The sequence below is a fragment of the Octopus sinensis genome, linkage group LG5 (assembly GCF_006345805.1).
Source record: "Octopus sinensis linkage group LG5, ASM634580v1, whole genome shotgun sequence".
Classification (NCBI taxonomy): domain Eukaryota; kingdom Metazoa; phylum Mollusca; class Cephalopoda; order Octopoda; family Octopodidae; genus Octopus; species Octopus sinensis.
The window spans coordinates 66,863,248-66,883,133 of NC_043001.1; the positions used below are offsets into that span (position 1 = coordinate 66,863,248).

A 19,886-nucleotide genomic window follows, 5' to 3' on the forward strand; every position below is an offset into this window, starting at 1 on the left:
TATGTTCTAAACATTGATTTTCTCCCATTATTTTCAAAATTGATTAAAACATATAATTAGTGTATTCCCTAATAAGTATGGTATCAAATAGACTTACTATTTCAGAAGCTATATATGTGACATATATAGTACTTTAGGATATACAAATATCAAAGTATATACAGATTTCTCGCCCAGTAGTTTTAACAGATCTCTGATATAGAAACAACTGATTATACTGAACATTTGATAGCTCTTGGACTGTAAGTTCTTATTTATGTGCATATTGTTCTAAAAATTAGGTCCTTGGTAGAAAGGACTGGCATTAAAAGCTATGAAAATCCTTGGTCTAAGAGTCATTGCATAAAGCTAAAGTTTCTACAATCTCCTTTCTGGCTTAATACAACAGCTTAAAACTGGGAGAATCCCATCTATTCCATATCCTCACTCAAAATGTATGGGGCTATAGGATGGAAAATCATGACATTCAAATAGGTTTTAGACTACTGGAAGCAGACTTTCTATTTTTAAGGTGGAAATGTTGCCAATTTCACTGATTTCTCAGATGTGTAGGAACTCTTTGGTTGACTGTATTCTATATCTTTCTGAGCTTAATTGTTTAACGACATTTACTTATTTAGAAGTTTTGTTTGTTGATGAATAATTTGAGAATTATGGCTTTGATGGTGTTGTTTTTGTTTGTGTATGTTTACTGTTTCATAAATATGTGCTGGGAGTGATTGTCTTTCATTGTAGTAAGAAATGAGGGTCTCCTTATTAAGCAGCTGGCCAATGACATGTAAATCTAACAGTCAAAATTCAAATTGTAGTAGTAATGTCTACACCAATCACATTGGCCTTGCCTTCTATAAAGAGACAGCAACACATTCTAACATTACTTCATCTTGAAGCTGTGAATGTGAAGGTCTGGAAACATTGGTATATATTTAGAAACTTTACTCTCCCAAACATACAAAAACGAACTCATGTGAAGATATGAAAAAATAAACAATGAAAAAAGATAAAATAAAGGCACTGTTGTGTTTTCCACAAGAAAAAGAGCTGTTGGTGTCCCCCCGCCATACACACACACACACTCACACATTAGATAGATAGACAGAAACACACACACACAGAGTAATTATGTGAGTGTATTTGTCTCTGTACATATAATGATGATGACAATAGTGGTATGCATACACACACACATTTATTTAACTAGCAGTATATCTCAAAAGCTGGTTTTCTATCTCTCTGATGTAAACCCCCAAATTATTTAACTGCTGTGCTACTCTGACTATATCTGTATTTCATAGAAATACTGACAGTTTATTTAGTTTGGTGAATAATCAGTTGAAATACACATTAATGGTTAAGCTTTTCATACAGCTCCATGTGTATGTGTGTCTTTTTTTGGAACCTTGGATCTTGAGGCACATCACATAAAGCTATAAATAATAGCAAGTAAATTGTGGGTTGAAATCCAAAAGCATTTTTCAACCCAATATTTACATGCTATTATTCATTGCTTTATTTGATGTGCCTCAAGATCCAAGGATCCAAAAACAATTTTCATGTTCTCAATTTTCATGTTCACAGACTGACCAAAATACTCTTATTGAATGTGACTAAATGAGGTTTATTTTTTCAAGATTGTCCCTCTTGCAGGCCACATACTTTTGCTGTGCTTGGATCTCATGAGTGAAAAAACTTTCATTCTGTTGGTCAAAGAAATCAACAGCAGATATGGCATCATTATCACAGTGATATTGGTTCCCAGACAAGTGTTTTTTCATGTTGGAGAACAGGTGATAGTCAGATGGGGCCAAATCAGAACAGGGAGGGTAATCACCCAGTTCAAATCCACAGTCACAGTCTTGATAGCCCTTTGTGATTGTCTCAGCAAGATGGCATTGTAATTTCCCTTGATGTTGCGGCCCTTTTGAAAATAATCAATAAACACAATGCCTTTTGCATTCCAAAAAATTGAGGTCATTACCTTCCCTACTGATGAAACAATCTTTGCCTTCTTTGGAGCAGGTGAGGAGGGGTGTTTCCACTGCATAGATTATCTCTGGCTCAAAGTGATGAACCCAACACTCATCCTGGGTTAGGAAACATTGAAGCAAACCTGCTGGATCTGCCTAAAACAATGTCAGATTTTTCCGTGATGTGACAAGCCCAGAATGCTTTTGATCAGGTGTCAGATGTGGCAGACATGGCACCCACCAAACAGAAAGCGCCATCATGCCAAGTTCATTGTGTAGGATGTTCTTAACTCTCTCATGGGATTGGTTATTTGATTTATAGTCAATCACTTGTCATCCGTCACCATGTGGTGAACACAGTCAATGTTTTCCTTGATGATGGCAGTTGCAGGATGTCTAGATGTTTGGATCATTTTCAAAACTCTCCCTTCAGCTTCCCATTTTTGCACTGCTGATAAAACTGGAGCATCACCCCTTAATGTAGCAACCATGTCAGCATGAAAGTCCTTGGGGGCTAAACCCTTTTTCTGCAGGTACTTGATAACATGATGATGCCAAATTTTATCCATTTTCAAGAGAAATCACTACTAGTTACTTTTGAAGACTTCTTTGAATAGTGAAATGCCAGTTTACCTGGAAAGAAACAATGCAGATATTGATAAGAGTTGAAATTAATGCATACAAGATTTCACAGTTCTAGCATCACTCCTTCATTGTCAGCCTAGGAACTTTTCAGCCCATCTTCATATTGTCAAGATAAGTATTTGAAGTCTTATTCTATATTTCTTTGGTTTAGTTTTCATCTCTTCTTTGGTAGATATTCAATACTTGTTATGTTGGATGTTAGAGGTAATTAGCTCTATGTGTTAATAAACTTCCCTGACTGTCTTAACTACAAGGTAATTATAAATATATTGTCTGCATTATCATCTTTCACTTTTAGAGATAAAACTTTTATCTGTTTTTACATCAACACTGTATTTTAATCGGTTTCATTGTCAGTCGTCATCAGGTGTCTTATCCCTGGTTCTGCAGAAGTGGCTGTGTGATATAAAGTTTGCTTCCTAACTATATGGCTTCAGGTTCAGTCCCATTATGTGACATCTTGAGCATGTGTCTTCTACTATATCCCCATGCCAATCAAAGCTTTGTAAGTAGGAACTGAAAGAAGCTCATCGTGTATGTGTGTGTGTATACATATATACATACATACTCATGCTCACTGACTTAGTGATGTGTTTCTATTGTGAATCAGATCCCTACCTGGTGCACAGAGGGTACAGGATTTAACATTTTTATTTAATATTTACAGTGAAGAATTCCGGGTAGAGGTAGGGGTCCACCAAGGCTCAGTCCTCAGCCCCCTCCTATTTATCATAGTCCTCCAGGCAATAACAGAGGAATTCAAGACAGGATGCCCCTGGGAGCTCCTCTATGCTGATGACCTTGCTCTAATTGCTGAGTCATTATCAGAACTGGAGAAGAAGTTTCAGGTGTGGAAGCATGGTTTAGAATCGAAGGGCCTTAGAGTCAACCTAGCTAAAACCAAAGTCCTAATAAGTAGGAAGGTAGACAAATCACAAACGCCTTCAGGTAGATGGCCCTGCTCGATCTGTAGAAAAGGTGTAGGTAGAAACTCTATAAGATGCACCAAGTGTAAGCTATGGACACATAAGAGGTGCAGCAATGTCATAGGAAGGCTAACTAGGAAGATGGTTTTTGTATGTGGCAGATGCTCGAGAGCATTAACCTCTGAAAATCTGCAGAAAACAACTTCCGTCACTTTCCAGGGGGGGAAAACTAGAAGTAGTTGATAGCTTCCGTTATCTTGGTGACCAAGTCAGTAGTGGGGGTGGGTGTGCTGAAAGTGTAACGGCTAGAGTAAGAAAAGCCTGGGCAAAGTTTAGGGAGCTCTTACCTCTGTTGGTGACTAAAGGCCTCTCGCTCAGAGTAAAAGGCAGACTGTATGATGCATGTGTACGAACAGCCATGCTACATGGCAGTGAAACATGGGCCGTGACTGCTGAGGACATGCGTAAGCTCGCGAGAAATGAAGCTAGTATGCTCCGTTGGATGTGTACTGTCAGTGTTCATAGTCGACAGAGTGTAAGTACCTTGAGAGAAAAGTTGAACCTAAGAGGAATCAGATGTTGTGTGCAAGAGAGACGATTGCGCTGGTATGGTCATGTGGTGAGAATGGATGAAGATAGGTGTGTGAAAAAGTGCCACACCCTGGCAGTTGAGGGGACCTGTGGAAGAGGTAGACCCAGGAAAACCTGGGTCGAGGTGGTGAAGCACGACCTTCGAACTCTAGGTCTCACCAAGGAAATGACCAGAGACCGAGACCTATGGAAGTATGCTGTGCGTGAGAAGACCCGGAAAGACCAGTGAGAACAATCAAAATCAAATCATATATCAGAAAGCAGGGGTTAAGTGACCCATCCGTTCGTGTCCGCTGTCAGCCTCGTCTGGCACCCGTGCCGGTGATACGTAAAAGCACCATTCGCTCGTGGCCGTTTGCCAGCTCTGCCTGGCCCCCGTGTCAGTGGCACATAAAAGCACCATCCGTTCGTGTTCGTTGCCAGCCTCGCCTGGCCCCGTGCCGGTGACACGTAAAAGCACCGTCCGTTTGTGGCCGTTTGCCAGCTCTGTCTGGCCCGTGTCGGTGGCACGTAAAAGCACCATCCGTTCGTGTCCGTTGCCAGCCTCGGCTGGCCCCCGTGCCGGTGACACGTAAAAGCACCGTCCGTTCGTGGCCGTTTGCCAGCTCTGTCTGGCCCCGTGTCGGTGGTACGTAAAAGCACCATCCGTTCGTGTCCGTTGCCAGCATCGCCTGGCCCCGTGCCGGTGACACGTAAAAGCACCATCCGTTCGTGGCCGTTCGCCAGCTCTGTCTGGCACCTGTGCAGGTGGCACGTAAAAAACACCCACTACACTCGCGGAGTGGTTGGCGTTAGTAAGGGCATCCAGCCGTAGAAACACTGCCAGATCTGACTTGGCCTGACGAAGCCTTCCAGCTTCACAGACCCCAGTTGACCTGTCCAACCCATGCTAGCATGGAAAGCGGACGCTAAATGATGATGATGATGATGTATATACTAGTTATTTTCTTTGTTTCTCTCTCTCTCTTTCAACATACACACACACACACACACATATATGCATATAATAGTTTAAATTAATTAACCAGGTTAGTTAGGGCTGTATGTATTTGTGTCTGATCACCAATATTAAATTTATATATCTAGCTACTGGAAAGACACCTAATTACTACTACCACTAATAAGACTGGTACTTCTCATAAGACTAAAGAGAGAGAAACTCAGAATTCATTCCTCTGGTAGTTATAAAACGCCCCAGTAAACATTTAATCAGGAGTAACCTTTTCAAATTGAAAAAGGTTATGGAAGAACAAAAGGTAAGGGCTTAAATAGGATTCCTGTTTAATTTATCTGCCCTTTATCTTGTTTTGAACTTACACAATGAAAGGGCACAAAGATTCCTGTTGCTCAGAGCATATGGCAAATTATTCTTGGAGTGAGAGGAGAGATTTTGTTCTTATTTTTATCAACTCTTGAGAAACAGAGATCAAAGTTGACCTGTGATTTCTTGAAGTCTTAGAACATCAGAACTGAGGTCTATTAGGAGATTCTTAGTCTGGCACACTACTCTCAATCAGCAAAAATATAAAGTAACAGCCCATTTACTTTCATTTAAACATTCTCACTTTACGTATTTAAAAACTAATTCCTATTTTTTTCTCTGTTTTCTGATATTTGTTTTTATAAAGCATCATTATTTACAATAGAATATATGTTAATATATGTTGGAACATTCAAGAAAAATCTATATGCTTGTCTATTAAAATTCAGTAGAATAGCTAGTTACTGATGTAGTTAGACTGTGTAATCTCTCTACATATTTGGGAGTGTATGTTTGTCTAGAACTGATTTACTCAAAAATTGCAAACCAAACTTCTGCAAACAACATATATTATGATTCATGTCATATTGAAGTCTTCTTTTCCCGTTTATTTGGATCTATGCCCTGACTGCCACTGCATGTATTTCAATTGAATTGAAAAATATTTGTCACCTTGTATAAATATTAGTAAATCTGTAATAAAAGTTAGACAATTTTAGCCATTACTTTTTCCAGTCCCTTCATACATCCAATTCAAAGTTCAAAACGTTTCCATATATATATATATATATATATATAATATGTACACACACTCACACACAATGGGCTTCTTTCAGTTTCTATCTACCAAACCCAGTTAGAATGCTTTGGTTGATGCAGGGCTATAGTAAAAGATACTTACCAATGATTCTAGACTGTGGGGCCAAACTCAAAATCATATGGTTGGGAAGTGGACTTGTTAACCATACAGCTATGCTTGAACTGTTCAAAGAATTGCACCTGTAAATATTTTAGATGTAGTATTCATTGGAAAACGTCTATTCTTTTATTTCCATTCCAAATTTAAACAATAATTCCTTTTGTGACTTTTTGTTGTCATTTCATATCAACAGCAACTAAATTCTGTTCCCTTAAAAAATTAACAAAACCTTCATCTCTTTGCCTCTACTAATTTCTGTCAATAACTTCAAATATTTTTTCTTTAAATATCAGTATTTAAAAATGAGTGTTAAGGAAACATGTTGTATGTTCATCTATTGAAAATCAAATAAATATGCTATTTATCAAGATGGAAAAATTCAGAGTATTGTCTGTCATAATGTCTTCCTCTGAGAATTATTTGTCTATATTTTCACCAGAGATAGTAGTTCTTTCTCAAGATCATATATCTTTTTTATGCAGAATTATCTAGATTAGAGATCTGTTCTCTGAACCACACAGTGATCTTGCTAAAACACAGGTATGGCTGTGTGATTCAGAAAGTTCACTTCCCAGCCACATGGTTTTGGGGTTCAGTGTCACAGCATGGTACTTTGGTCAAGCATTTTCTGCTATAGCCCCAGGTGGATCAAAACCAAGTGGATTTGCTAAATGGAAACTGGAAGATGCCTCTCAGGTCTATGTGTGTGTGTGTTCTTGTCTTGACATTACATAATAGTTACAAGTGAGTGCCACTCTCATACTAGCAGTGTCATTAATTTCTAGTTTTCTGTGGAAACATATCCAGACCAGGGGAAATATTACCTTACTTGAAAATAGGTATGGGTTGACAATAGGAAGGGCATCCAACCATAGAAAATCTGTCTCTACAAATTCCATCTGACTCATGCATGAAAAAGCGAACATTAAAACAATGATTGTGTGTATGTGTGTGTGCATGCATGCATACACACTATCTAGAATTGAAATAATCAGTTTGAGACATAGTAAATTACTGTTATTGAAATTATCTACTCTCTGCTGTCACCATGACTGGGCTATATTGCATGTTTGTATTGCTTGCATCTGGAAATGTCAAATAATAAGTTCTAAGTTAATTCTAGTACTTAAAAAAAGAAGAAAAAAAAAACAGAGCTAAAAACTAGTTTCTTTAACTCTTGGATTTATCATTTACCAATTAAACATAATAATGATAGAATTTTTTCAGATAATATTTGGAGTATTTTTATGGCCATTTCCTGATGTTTATCAGTGTTAGCCATGGTTTGGTGGTTGGCTGATGTTATATCCATTTCTTCATGTTTTATAGCTGGATGAATTGATGGAAAAAATAGTTTCAGATTGAAAAAGCTTCTCTTCTGGATGAAAATCAGTCAGTTGTACCACTAGAAGTCTACAACCAGGTTAGCTGTATCATGTAATGAAATAGGTTATACTTAATGTCAATAATACTAGTGCTTGAAATGATTGAGACTTTCTAGTTAGTCAGTCAAAATAACTCAACTATTTAAGTGGTGGACAACTAATACGTACTAGTTACTTGTTATAGGTGACTATGTCTTGTAAAGAAGCTCACCAAACAAGGCAACTTTGAAATAGAAGCTCACAACTTGTTAGGTTTATTTATTGTAAAATAATATGGCAACAATCTATATTATCTTGAATGGAGTACTACAGGCATCCATCCTTTCTTACACTTCTGCACATCCTTGTTAGTCAACAACCCTACTTTAACCACCAATCATACCTTAATCACAATTGTACATTAATCACCAACCATACACTGATCTGCAAGAAATTTGTCTCCTGACAGCCTAAATGCATCCCTTCTTCATAATCCGTCTGCTATCAGCAACACTACAGTACATAACATACAACCAATGTAAGTTCAGACCTGACCATCAGGTTAAGAACTCCACTTTGCAATCACATGGATCTTCGTTAGGCCACCAGAACCCTCTGAATCACTGCAAATTCTATCTCAAAGTGTCTCCAAGTGATTTCATGTTCTCAACATAGCAAAAACTTCTGAAGAAGGCCACAACCACTGGCTCTCCTCTTCAGAGCCAGAAAATATTTCAGCCCCTAGTAACTGTTAAAACCCTACAAAGATGAGGTGAAACCTGCAATAGAGTACTGCTACCTCTTTCGGGACAGTGTTGCTGCTGCACATACCTGCAGATATCCTATGTTGTATCCAGAACAAAGCCCCTCAACTGATTTCTCAAAGTCATTCATCAAAACACTCTAGCACCTGACCCACAGATGTGTTGTTTTCTCTCTCTGTTTCTTCTACTACTACTATAGATGTCTCTGCTCCCCACATCTGGCCTTATGCTACTTTCACTCAGGTAAGTTCCATGCTAAACATTATGTTCTGATTCCTGTAGTGTTCTACCTGTAAACAAATGAACAATTAAAGATGGAGAGAGCAAAAGCAATCATGTGATCTGAAATAACTAATGGAGACCTAAATATCTAGGAGTCATTTAAAATTCCTTTTAAATTCTCTCCACTTTGTGTGGAACATCTAACGAAGGGAACATGTCCTACATCCATGAAACTTTAAATAATGTGGAACTAAGTCAAACTGTTATTAGATATTTATAACTCAAACCAAAGATGTTGGATGTTAGTCTGTTTAGTTTGTTCACTCACTTGCATGTATGTGTATGTGTATAAATGGTCTCAATTTCTGTCTGCATAGTGTCTTGAGTGTCTTCTGCTTCAACCAAAAGCTTAGGTCAACCAAAAATCTTGTGAATAGAATTGGTAAATGGAAACTATGGAAACCAGATATATAAAGAGTTATCAATGAGGGATTAGTGATCTGAGCAAAATACTTCATAAGCACTCTGTTAATACAAATGCACCAGGCTAACAATTTTTTTTTTAGATTAGTAAAGAACTTCACACATGCTTATTGCAGGCTCCAACGTTATAGTTCATCCATTTTTATGTTGTCAATCCATGGCTGCATTCCCAAACTGGTCTTTTACACAGAGTGATATACAAGACAAGATATAAATAAAGGAATGTGTACAGATTGTTATCAAGACAAGGATACACACACACACACATGTATATTAACGTGCTATTACAAATTGGTTTCAAATTTTGGCACAAAGCAAGTAATTTCAAGGAAAGGGTCAAGTCGATTAGATTGACCCCCAGTGCTCAACTGATACTTAATTTGTCACCCCAACAGGATGAAAGGCAAAGTGGATCTCAGCAGAATCTGAACTTGGGATGTAAAGATGGATGAAATGCCTCTAAGCATTTTGCCAGTATGCTAACAATTCCGTCAGCTCACTACCTTCAGTGCATTATTATCAATTAAGAAGTTTGTTCAGTCAAGCAATGTCACAAAACAGTTTCATGCAAATTTATGATATATTAAAAATATGTTAATTGCTGTATTTCTTGGTACTGTGTCTAGGTGTGCTCTTTCCTTGACTTACAAGCTCCCCTTGGACTATCCATATAAAAGTACACACAAACAGCTCTTGATATGAAGCTAGAACTAAATTCTGCTTAGACAGCATAAAAGGAAATGTCTCCTCCAAGATTTAAAAAAAAATGGAAGAAATGTTACAAGGAGACTTATGAGTCAGTACAAATGTGATAGAGTAAATGGAATATCCTGTAGGGAGAATAAACAATTACCTTGGAGATGGTTGTAAGCTGAAACAATTAGTGGGGAAGGGAGGAAAACATTCTTATTGATGTGTGTGGGTATATATAAATTATGAAAGGAAAAGAAGAGCTTCTCTTTTAAATATTTTATATTAAAAACACATTTTCATATTTTTTTCATATTTTTGTTTGACAAACTGCAAGGAACTCTTATGAAAATATGGAAAACTTTAAGTAAAGTAAAAAAAAAACAAAAGCTCAACTACTGTCATTTTTGATACAAAATATGCCAATGATCTTTATATTTCCATCCAGTTATATGCATATGTGGGTTGGATAGGTGTTCTTTGCTACAACTTCCCACCACTTAACTTCCTTGGTCTTCTGCTTCAACAGGTTCCATCTATTTCATTCAGTACTTCTGAATCCAACTGCCACCCTTCTTATGCATCACCTGTTCATATCAACACAGTCTCTCTTTCACACTACATCATTTTCCTTTTATATCAGTTTTTCACTTAGCTCATTTATGTTCCATTCATGCACACTAACATTACGCATATAACAGGGCTCAATTGTCTCATTTCCCACCAGCCTCTGCATTCAGTTCCCATGTTTTGCTATCATGCAGCATCCCACTTCATACACAAGTATCATACAATCTGCTCTTCACTTAGAAAAATAATTTTTTTGCACCTCATTCTTAGAGCTGGCAATAAGACAGACCTCCAGCCTTCAAAACTATGCCAAAGCAGATACTGAAGCATAATGCAGTTCACAGACTTGTTGGATCTATCCAAAGTATCCATGCCTTCAAGGAACATGAACATTAAATGTTGATAATGATGGTTATTATCTTAATTTAACTACTTTCCTTCAGGAATGCCCATTCTACTTCTGATTAGGTGATCTAGGTAAAAGAAGCTTTCAACATTGGTAAACCTCTTACATTTAGCTTCTCTCCTTGATAAAGTCTGCCTGAACATCTTTCTCTCTCACTACTTGTTATTGTTGCTTGCTCCCCACTGTCTTTCAATCTTTTCAAGCCAGTCCCAGGTTTTTAGTACCATACCATCATTATGTCATCTTCCAACTGGCTGGAACCTTATTCCATCCATAGATTTGGTTTGTTTTGCAGCAGGTGGACATGTAGAAACTCCACTTGCCTTCTGTGTTGCAGGTCGTTATCTCTTCCCCTGCTTCCTCTCCTCCTCTTCCTCCTCCATGTCACCTTGTACTTTGAAATGGCCAGTGGGTCTTCCAACTCCTATACTTTTGCTCTCTAGATTGTCTTTTGTTTTTTAGTTAATCCAACTCCTCCTTCCCTGATGTTACCAATTAATACTTTATGCTAAATGGTCCATTTTCATTCTTCATCCAAAAATGACTTTGTTAATTGTTAGAGACATACTACCCCTATTTCTTTTTCATCTCCATTTTTATGCTGACATCAAACATCTATTTCTTCAGAAAACACAAACCTCTGATTATAGGATAAATACAGTTTTTAAAATATTGTGTTACCTAGTTTTTAAATCTAGTCTCAAGTAGATTTGTAACTTAGGTTAGAGTTTTCAGATTCTATTAAAATATTCCATTCTGTCTACTTATCTATTTATCTACATTCCTAATTGTTTATCTGTGTGTGTGTATATGTGTTTCTCTCTTCGTCTTTTTACCTGTCTACCACCACATTCCTCTCTCAGTCCCTGTCTATTTCCTTTTCACAAACATTAAGTTTTAGTATGCTGATGGCGACTGGAGCTGATAGGCATCATTAATAATGTAAATATCACGAATGGCTATCTCTTAATTATGTCTTTTGGCCATTAACTACAGATAGGCATCACAGATAGTTCATTACAATACATCATATACCTGGACATTCCCTCTTGCTGTCTTTGTTGCCTTTGGAATTTACTGAGATTGCGATTCTGATAGAGATGGCTGTTATTATCATAAATCTTTACTACTGTCAGTTTGAAATCCACCTCAGATTATAGCTGGGTCTCACAATAAACCTGGATTTACTTTATACCTTAGCTTAACCATCCTGCTTTGTATTATTAGTATTACTGTTGTTATTTCTGTTGTTTGGTGTTTAGAGAATCACAAAACATAGATTCTTTAATCATTTTCTATGCTTAACATGTTGGTTAACAGCTAAGCTGAGCAAATGTGTAATGTGAAGTGTGTGTGTGTGTGTGTGTGCGCGCGTGTGTGTGTGTAGATATATCATCATTTTTATATCTGTTTTCTATGTTGGCATGGTTTGGACATTTTGACAAGATCCAATGGATCTTCTGACAAATTCTCAGTTTCAATATGGTTTCTGTAGTTAGATGCCCTTTCTAATGCTAATCACTTAACAAAATAAGTTAGGTGCTTTTTCATCTCTGACACTATTGATTAGGGGTAGAGGATAAGAGAGAGGAATGTCATTTTATGTGAGGTGTTGATGGGTGAAAGTTTGATAGAGAGGAGCAGAAACAAGTTTACTGTTGTTGAAGAGATCCATGGCAACCTCACATTTTACATAAGTGGGCAACTGGAGCGGTGTTGCAAAGTGGGGTAAAATTGGTGGTAAGCATGGAGGTAGGAAAATCAGCATGCGTGGGTAAGGTTGCAAAAGTATGAGGAGAGAGTGAGAAATGAATATAAACATGAGGTGGGAGTGGTTGATGGTAAATATAAGTGGAAGAGTGATGGGTGGATCTTATTTAGGCAGTACAGAAATAATGGTATGAAATGGTTATATTATTGGGGGTGGGGTATAAAAACGTGCCAAAACAGACAATGGAGCCTTGTATACCCCCACCCCCGGCCTTACCAGCTCCTATCAAATCATCCAAACCATACCTGCATGGTAAACAGACATTAAATGATTATATATATATATATATATATATATATATATATATATATATATATATATAATGATGGATTCTCCTGTCAATTTTGATGTATGAGCATTCAGTTGTTCAGTGAATGGAAAGCCCTACTCATTGAATTAGCATGCTAAGTGGCTGAATATTCCACTGACATGTATACCTTTAACATAATTCTCAACTAGAATCAACATGACATGGTGCAACTAGGTTGCAACTTTGAAATAATGATACAGTTCCTCTGATGAACTTATACTTAAGATTTGTATGTGTAAATACATGTGTGTGTGTGTGTAAGCAACATGAACTTGAAGAAACCAGCCAATCACCTGATCACCTACATAAAAAGTACCTCTCTGTAAAGTAGTTGGTGCTAGGAAGGGCATCTAGCCATAAAATCCATGCCAAAACAGAGCTTGGTGCAGTCCCCTGGCTTACCAGTTCCTGTCAAAACCATAAATCCTACCAAGCTATCTTCTTATAATTGAACCCACTGGGTTCTTTCTAACCATATTTGCTTATTAGTTTTATTTATTCTGAAAGTAATTAAATTACATTTTGCTTTAGCATTTACTCAGCTTTTCACCACAACCTCTTCCTACTGTGTGTGTGTGCGTGTGCGTGTGTGCAGCAACACCATCTCTGATAATTTTCACAATCACTAGGTTCTCTCCCTCCACCACATCATGTTGTAATATTATTTCTGAAGTTTGTTTTCTTTATTTCCTGAATATAAACTGCTGCCATCTACCAGTCACTTGGTCACCTATTACTAATTACTGTAAACCACACTAGCTGAGAAGAACCCTCATTTTATTTTCTACAGGATGTTTCCACTCTCATCTGTTCTTCATTATTTCCATGGTTATCTGCTGTTGCTGTTGTTGTTGTTATTAACAGTATTGTTATAGATATTATTCTTGTTATTAATGTTATTTTTACCTCCTTCCCTTCTTTCATTTTGTAATTTGTTTCAAATGTGTTATATTTTTGGTCTTATTATTCACCTCCCTTGCTTCTGCCAACTCCTACTTTACAAAATCTTTTCACTATGACTGCTTCCAGACTATTTCTCTTGTATTTTTACCTTGTCAGAATCTTTTCTTTACCACACCCTTTTTTCTCTTCACCTAATCTCTTCCTATTCTATTTAATTATCATTTATTGTTGTTGTGGTTAATTCATGTTCATATTCTTTAGTCTTTAGTTTCCATCCTTAAACATTCCAGTAACAAAGAAATAAACTAAAACTTGGTTTTATAGAAGTTTTTCAAAACATTCCTTGATCTTATTTTGGAGAACATTTCTATAATAATATATTGCTACTTACATACTTACTATCTACATACTTGTCTGTCTGTCAAACAATATATTTATCTACCTTTCTATTTACCTCTCTGTCTATTTATGTAATTGTATAAATAACTACCTTTCTATTTAATGAACTAAGTATTTATTTTGCTATCTATGTAACTATCTTCCTGTCTATCTATCTGTTTGTCTATTTGTATATCTATCAATCTATCAGTCTGCTTGTCTACCTGTCTGCCTGTCTATCTCTGTATTTAACTACCTGTCTGCCTATCTATCCATTTGTCTATCTACCTACTTATTTATCTGTCTACCTTTCCGTTTGTCTATCTGTCTCTCTAGCTCTCTGTCTATCTACATATAGCAATGAGAATTGGCATTATTATTTACCTGACCATTCTTGTATTTGTCTTTCAATTTTATTTTCTGATAGTTTCCAAATTGCCTTATCTTATTATCATCAATGGCTTCCTCTTTCACCTACCCATTATCTTCACCACTAACATCATCATTACCACCATAATTTTGTACCTACTTTACCATACAGCTATAGGTTAGATTATGCTAGTATGCTACTTTGGTTTAGAGACTTATGTTTGTCCTGAATGTTCCATATTTTGCATAGCTTCTATGACTGAATAACCCTTCTACCCTAGAGAGACAGTCAAGTTAAAAAGACTAAAGGGTATTCTCTGCCTTTCACTGATTCCTGTTCATTCATTTGTTGCCAGGTCAGAGATGTTGTTAGGTCAGCAACAAGACTTAAGGACAGTCCCCTTTGTCCATTTTGAAATAAACTTTCTCTCAAAGGAATTCACATGTTTTTGTTTCAGTTTTTCATTACAAACAAACTCATATTCCTAAATTTCTTTTAACCCTTTCTTTTTATTATCTGATAATTATGAATGTCTATTTTTATCGAAACTAAACTTAAACAGTTTAATTAATGAAAACCTCTTTTTCATTTTTATTTTTTCAGAACTCGAACAAAGCCCCGAGTATATGAAAATGATTACTGAAGCTCAGGTGAAATTACCCTCTCCAACAACTAAATGTAGCACAGAAAACCGTCCAACTGCACGCAGTCGTCCTCAGCTCCCAAAGATTGTCAACAAAGACAGCTATCGTGACAGTTTAGAACAGGAGGATTTCTTAAACAAAGTCTCTAAATTTGAACTAATTTCCAAAGGAAAGCCGAAATCTTCAAATAGCAACGCTAAAGCTGATTCTCCTAGAACTCCTGAAATTCGTGTTGGTAATCAGCTCCATATAGGAGAGAAATTATTTCTCCGTGATACACAAACAACAAGAGTAGCAGCTAGTCTTGTTCACAACACAACTGACCGAGTGTCTAGCACTTGTAGTTCAAATAGTTCATCATCTCTGACAAGTGTTAGCAGCATTTCTTCTGATACCTCATCCTCCACTCGGGACCCATCTTCAAATTCAGTTTCAACACCATCTCCTTCCATCTCCTCTATTAGCCCATCATATAGTAAACCTACAGACAATAATAGCATCACCGTCAGTGCCTCATCAGTTCTGAGAAATGGGACTCAGCCTGTACCAAACAATTCTTCAATGATGAATGGAAACACGACAGCAGAAGAAGCAAAACGTAACACATTCGAAGGAATGGATTTTGATTTCAATGAACTGACGTCTAGTCAACAGGATTTGACCATTCGTCATAGAGAAATTGTGGAACAGCGCAAAAGGGAACAAGCACAAGAGGTTCTTGAGAGGCAACGGTTGGAGGAAATTCTAAGCATGTGTGCTGAATATGAACAGGAGCTTGAACGGGAGAAACAAAACTCTGGAGATATCAACCAAAATCCATTTCCATTCCAAGTAAACAAGTTTTCTTCAAACAATAATACAACTCCACAGTTTTCAAAGAGCAATCCATTATTTTCTACTCACAGCACCTCACAGCCAACCACAAGAAATATCAAGCCACCTTCACTTTTAGAAATAAATTTGGATTTATTAACTGCTAATGACAAAAAAGATAAAACTGACTTCCGAAGTTCCATGAATAAAATAAAAACTAATGGATCATTAACGCGCCTCTCATCACCTGGAAATACACCAAAAGATGGCATATTTGGATTACAAAACAGAAGAGCTGGATCAAGTTCATCCAATTCCGAAGAAGAGCTTTATGCCAGCTCAGAGGATACTGGTACTATAAAACGGCGCCCTGTCATTGATTCCAATGCCTCAGCTTCCAAATCTGTTGAAGAGAAAGACACCACAGATGGGGAAGCTGTTCATGAAGTAGCAATTGGCCTACTAACATCAAGTATCAACAATTGTCAGGTAACTTCCTTTGACAAACAAACTGATCAGGTAAAGCACTGTGAGTCGCATATGGTACATTCTGAAGAATTATCTGGAAAGGAGATGTCAATGAGTACAAATGGATATTCTTGGCACAATGATGAATCTAGTTCTTCAACATCATCGACAGGTACTATCAAAGAACAGTCCCCATGTCGTTCTGTGACAGATAGTAAATCTGTGAGTAGTGGAGGTCGAACTCCAGTTAACAGTGACAGTGAGCATAGTCTAAGTCCCACCAAATCAGTCGACAGACCACCATCTTCCAGCGGTGTAGAAACATCAAGTGAGAACAGTTTAGTTAACATAGAGGTAAGTAGGATGCTATATTTATAAATAACAAATCATTGTGTGTTCCATAAAAGTTTGGCTGAATCATATAGATATATATATATGCATTCCCAATGATGTATGTCTGTGGGTTCTACCCCAGATGTATCAACAATAAAATGTTTTTTGCACCCTACCCCAGCAAACCAAATTACATCTCTCTTCTTCCTCACATTTCTTCTTTTTATGCACTATGCTGATGGTTACCTCTTGCTCCCCAATCCTATCCTCACTGTCCTGCTCACTGTATCATTGCTATCTTGTTGTCCCCCACCACCTCTATATGCCCAGATTTTACCAGTCACTGCATACCTCACCCCCACACTCTTTGCATTCATGTGAAGTCTCTACTTCCTATTCATGCACCTTGGCAATATCCTACCATTTATATTCTGACCCCATATCTTTTGGGTATGCCCTTCCACTTTGCCACCACTTATCTTTCCCATTTATATTTTGATCCCAGTTCTTTGTGAACATGCCCTGGCACTCACCACCATCTCTCTCCTGCTTTCTTGAACTCTTACTCTTTTCCACTTTCCTTCTTTTTCTTACTGTCCCCGCTCTCTTTCTCACACACACACACACCAGGTAACCATGTATCTCCTCTACAGCATGGCACCTGTTTCTGTCTCTCTAGCACATGATCACCTCTTCCAATACCCCATCCCCTCTCAAAGGATCTTTGTCTTTCAAGTTACTTAGTGACCCTGCCAGTGTTGGTGCCACATAAAAAGCATCCAGCCCACATTGTAAAGTGGTTGACATTTGGAAGGGCATCATCCAACTGTAAAAAAAATCCATGCCAAAACTTACCTCACCTGTGCTGGTGCCACATAAAAAGCATTCAGTCCACTCTGCAGAGTGGTTGGTGTCAGGAAGGGTGTCCAGCCATAAAAACCATGCCAAAACTAACAGAGAAGCATGGTGCAGTCATCTGCCTAGCCAGTTCCTGTCAAACTGTCCAACCCATGCCAGCATGGAAAGTGAACATTAAAGGATGATGATAATAATATAAATATACAGAATATGAAACAAATCAAGAGGTATGAGATGAATATATTTATTTCACCAGTTGATATCCATAGGATGACAGCCATTTCACAGCCAACATCATGCAAAAATTATTTTAGTATATATTTTACATGCCGACACTAGTGTGTATGTTATGAATTGGATAGTACTATTGTACATCCAACAGCACAGGACTCTACATCACACTCCTACATATTGGTTTACTATGTGGTTTATTGCCCAGTTCACTAAAGGAGATTTTTTGTGATTACCACCAATTATATAAATCCATATATTGTGCATTAAATATATATATTTTATACACACACACACACACACACACACACACACACATATATATATATATATATATATATATATATATATATATAACCTCTACATTTTTATGCTTGCATGGATTAGAAAAGACTGCATGGAGGCAGAATCTTCTATGGCTGGTTGCTCTTCCTACACCAACCCTCATCTTTTTTCAAGCAAGGGAAAAATTCCCTGTTTCTGTTGAATAATGAACATCTTAGACATTGCAAACAAATGATACCATTTGTATGAATGTTGGGCCCTTGATTACAATCAGCAGACTCTTATCCAGACAAGAGGAATGTGTGCTCATACATATACATACATATATGTGTACACACACACACACACACACACACTTATATGATGGGCTTCTTCCAGTTTCCATCTCCCAAATTTCCCTAACAAGGGATTGGAGAATACTAGCCAATGGTGTCTACACAGTGGGACTGAATCCTTAACTGTGTTCTGAAAGGAACTTATTAACAGACATATCTATACCCTAATATGTCTGTGTATGTGTGTGCATGCTTATTTATCCATATATATGTATGTGGCTGTGTAACTATAGGCATGGCTATATGGTTTAAGAGCTTGTTTCCCAACCATGTGATTTTGAGTTCAGTCCCACTGCATGGAATCTTAGACAAGTGAGTTCTAATATTGCCCTAGATGCACCAAAGTTTTGTGGGTGGATTTAGCAGACAGGAACTGAAAAAAGCTCATTGTATAAGAGTGAATGTGTGTGTCCTTGTCTTGATCTCATGTAAGGTTACCTTGACAAGTGTCACTATCATACAAGTAATGTGGTTTGTTTCCAGTTTTCTGTGGGAAACATGTCTCAATTACCTTGCTTGGAAACGGGTGAGGGTTAGTGACAGAAAGGGCACACAACCATAGAAAATCCACTTCAACAAATTACTTCTAGCCCATGCATATGTAGGGAAAATAGGCCCTCACTATGAATTTTTGAAAATATTTAAATCTGACTTCTACCATACTTTTTCTCGGAGGGCATTCAAAAAGAAACATTTTGATACCTCATTTGTGAAATTTAGATGAATATTTTAGGAAATATGACAATTTGAATGGCCAGCTAATTGGTTGAAATCTTGCCTAATTGGCCAAAATGAATAATTAGCCATAGTTGTGATGTCATCTATGAAACTGGTGATGATCATCTTCAAATTACACAAATTAAGTGCCCATGGGATAGCAGTTGCCTATTTCTTTTTCAAAATGAAACTTATTTTTGGCAATGTTTTAATAAATATTTATGTTGCATATAACAAAGTCAATTTTGCAATGTTTCCAGTCTTAACTAAATCCAAAAGTACAAGTCACAGGGACTTGAGTTTTGACTCATTTGTAGTAGATATAGAACCAAATAAATCCTGAGATTTTGGCCTTGATACCATTTCAATTAAATTTTAATGGACTACCATTAAATTTTAATGGTGTGTTGGATCAGGATGCCAACATAAGTTAAACTTTCTGTTTCAATGGAGATTCTTGTAATTTTTTTTTCACCATGGCCTTGGAAATGAAGTGGGGAAGCATTTTATGAAAAAACTTTTTGAAAAATTATTATTAATTTTATATGTTAATCTTATACAAACAGCCAGGTTGTACCCATTTTATTGACTTTATGCTTTTTCGATATCTCATTGCCAGATTTGGAAATGGCCTTATTGCATTTTTGAGAAATTTTTTTCCT

The 19,886-nt window shown here is 37.1% G+C and overlaps 1 protein-coding gene across 13 annotated transcripts in view; it reads left to right on the forward strand.

The window, feature by feature from the left end:
* LOC115211639 (pleckstrin homology-like domain family B member 1) overlaps nt 1–19,886 on the forward strand; it is a 487,008-nt gene that overhangs the window by 311,095 nt on the left and 156,027 nt on the right. For all 13 annotated transcript variants that reach the window (XR_004999075.1, XR_004999074.1, XR_004999079.1 and 10 more), the window contains one exon: nt 15,144–16,819. Coding sequence is in view for 3 of the 13 variants with exons in the window: in XM_036502721.1 (XP_036358614.1) it covers nt 15,144–16,819 (1,676 nt within the window). In the remaining 10 variants the exon portion in view is untranslated. The remainder of the gene's footprint in view (nt 1–15,143; nt 16,820–19,886) is intronic.